The sequence below is a fragment of the Lingula anatina genome, chromosome 3, assembly GCF_051362555.1.
Source record: "Lingula anatina isolate TDL-2025a chromosome 3, LinAna3.0, whole genome shotgun sequence".
Lineage (NCBI taxonomy): Eukaryota > Metazoa > Brachiopoda > Lingulata > Lingulida > Lingulidae > Lingula > Lingula anatina.
Window position 1 is genome coordinate 29,632,750 of NC_141769.1, and position 2,670 is coordinate 29,635,419.

Below are 2,670 nucleotides of genomic sequence, written 5' to 3' on the forward strand. Positions count from 1 at the left end.
TCCGTAGAGGAAGAAAAATTGAACTCTTTTGATGAAAAATCATTATGTTTAAATTGACAGTGAAATTATCATTTTTATTTTTAATCCGTGAAATATATATCTGGATTGTACGTGCCTTAATGTACATCTTACAACTATTCACTGATTCATCAATGGTGCAAGTAAAGAAAAGAAGTTCCGTTTTATGCATTGTAATATATTTTATTTTACTGCCTGGAAGTGTGATTAAGCACGGAAACCTCCAGGTTAGACCTGATATTTGATGAATAAAAACCTCCATGACAGGACACATTATAATGCTGTCTATGATAACTATGTAAATGTTTATTACAATACTTGGTGAGTTAGTAAAACCACCAAGTTTTCCTTTTTACAATATCCGTTAAAATAAACCAACACAGATGCTGTATCACACAATTTTAAACACTGCGATAGAAAAAATGTGTTCGCACTGTAGCAGCAAACGTTACAAACGCACGGCATATTACAGCTGTAAATACACACAATTATGAAAAAATAAAGCATAAGAACAGTCAAATTAGAGCACATTAGAGTACATTGCTATTAGGTTCTTTCGCTTAATGGTAGTCAGGTTAGCGAGGTGAGGTGTCGGTGCGACGACAAACAGTGGAACAGACAAACAGAGAATTAAAGTACGTACATGATAGCGGTAGCTATCCTGGTGAAGTATTCAATGCTAACATTTTGTCCAAAATAGAAATTTGTCTATAGGCATTTTTCTAAGTCTCATTAAATTGTCCAATTTGGGTGTCATACATTGTGGGTCTATCAAAAGGATTATTAGCCACAGCAACCATTTTGAAATATTCTGATGTTGGTCCAAATCTGCACGCGTTGTGCTGACATTTCCAGTTCAAACTAAAACTTGTACTTATCATCAAACTTATATTCAATAGCATTCTTAGATCCCATGGGAGGTGCCAGTAGTCCTAGCTGTGTGAAATGTCCTACCCCTGTAATAAAGACAACAAAGTATGTACGTAAGGAAGTGATTTCTGATACAGGCTCGAAAGTAAAGTTCTTATATTTAAAGCAATTTTTGAGAGTTTTGTTCGGGATTTTGTATCCTATCGTGACTGGAAAAAGCAATGAGTAACTCAGGTAATTACATCATCCATTGGTATTTGAAAAAATACTTTGAACTATGCTGAAATTAAAATCGTTTGGATTTGTACCTTAAGAAAACCAGCAGCAAAGTTGTTCTATGTAAAGACATAAACCCAAAAAATAATGCACACAATTGGCTATTTTGTCAATCTTGATGCGACATAACATGTTGTTTTACACCAAAATCATCATGTTTTAACGGGATTGAGCACATTCATGTTAAATGGTAGCTCTGGATGTACATGTATCCGTTTTAGTTATGAATAAATGGGGACTTCTATATACAGACTTGACATTAAATATTGAATATTTTAGTTTCAAAGGTATGTGTGGAAAATGTATTTTTTTTTAACTAAAACGTGCATATTATGTGAAAAATGAGAATATATAAATGTGTTGTAAGGTGTGTCAGTAACAATTAACTGTCTGACTTGTCTAAAGCACTGCTGCATTAGGTAATAGGTGGTGGTTTCTTTGGGTATATTATTTTGGCTGGTCTAAGTTCGACTGTGACAGAGCATGGTTCAGTAAAAAAGTCTCAATATTTCGGCAACACCTGCATGGAAAATTTTGAAATTTTACAAAAAAGTATCGGATGTTACAATGCGTAAACTGAGCGACGCAGTGTTACAGCACGACGTGTCTGTACATAAAAAGGAATAAAATACATACCAACTGTAAAAACGTTGAATTTGGCAGACTTGTCGCCGCACTGCAAAACACATGTCCCCAGCCTTTCATCGCATAAGGATGCTTCCTTAGAATTAGGGTGGACATGGCCACTTTGGCATTCGGTTTGATTTCTCTTGTCACACGCTATAGCCCTGCCTTCGTCAACGTGCTCGTGATCGTTACGACATATCGAAGGTCTACAACCTGAAACAACAAAACGGTACGTGAAGGCGCCTAATAATGTGTTAATCAGTACAGCTTTATCTATCAAATGGTAAGCTTATTAAACTCTAATGAGCCTTTAATCAGAATCGTTTAAATCTATTGAATAAAAGTATTGATAATATGCGAACTAATGAATTCAATATCAATAGGTATTTTTTGTTTTCGCGAAAAAGTGAATGTGTCATGCATTATTTACATGTAATGTCAAAAAAGCATACAAAAATTGTATATTTACCCATCTTTAGCATTTAAACTTTTCTGCACATCTGTGAAGATTTCCAATGTTTGCACCACCTGTGCTTTAACTTGTTCCACATGAACTATTTATATTCAACATGGGCCAATCAAAATCGAGAAATTTTACACAATAGAGGCAAAGGAGGATCGATATACTCAAGTCGGATATTCCCACGTTTTTAAATTATAATTTGCATTTCATCCATTAATTATGCCACTCCTTTGTGAATGGTCGCCCCTTGAGGAAGACATGCACATGTAAGGGGCTTAATGCACAAGTGACAAAAATAAAAAATAACGTTAGCCTTAGCCAGTGCAAGGGGGTTTAACTCCCAAACAAGAAATACCTTGAGAAGACAAACCCAAGACAACATTCATGTTGAGTAGGTTAGTCCTGATATTTTTCTT

At 35.0% G+C, this 2,670-nt stretch overlaps 1 protein-coding gene across 1 annotated transcript; it reads right to left on the minus strand.

Annotated features, from left to right (window-relative positions):
- Window positions 1–444: 444 nt before the first annotated feature.
- Window positions 445–2,363, minus strand: LOC147763195 (uncharacterized). The gene is made up of 3 exons (XM_087009397.1): window positions 2,261–2,363; window positions 1,801–2,004; window positions 445–974 (listed from the first exon to the last, which is right to left on the minus strand). The coding sequence occupies exons 1-3, from the start codon at window positions 2,271–2,273 to the stop codon at window positions 880–882; spliced, it is 312 nt and encodes a 103-aa protein (XP_086865523.1). The 5' UTR covers window positions 2,274–2,363; the 3' UTR covers window positions 445–879.
- Window positions 2,364–2,670: the final 307 nt, after the last annotated feature.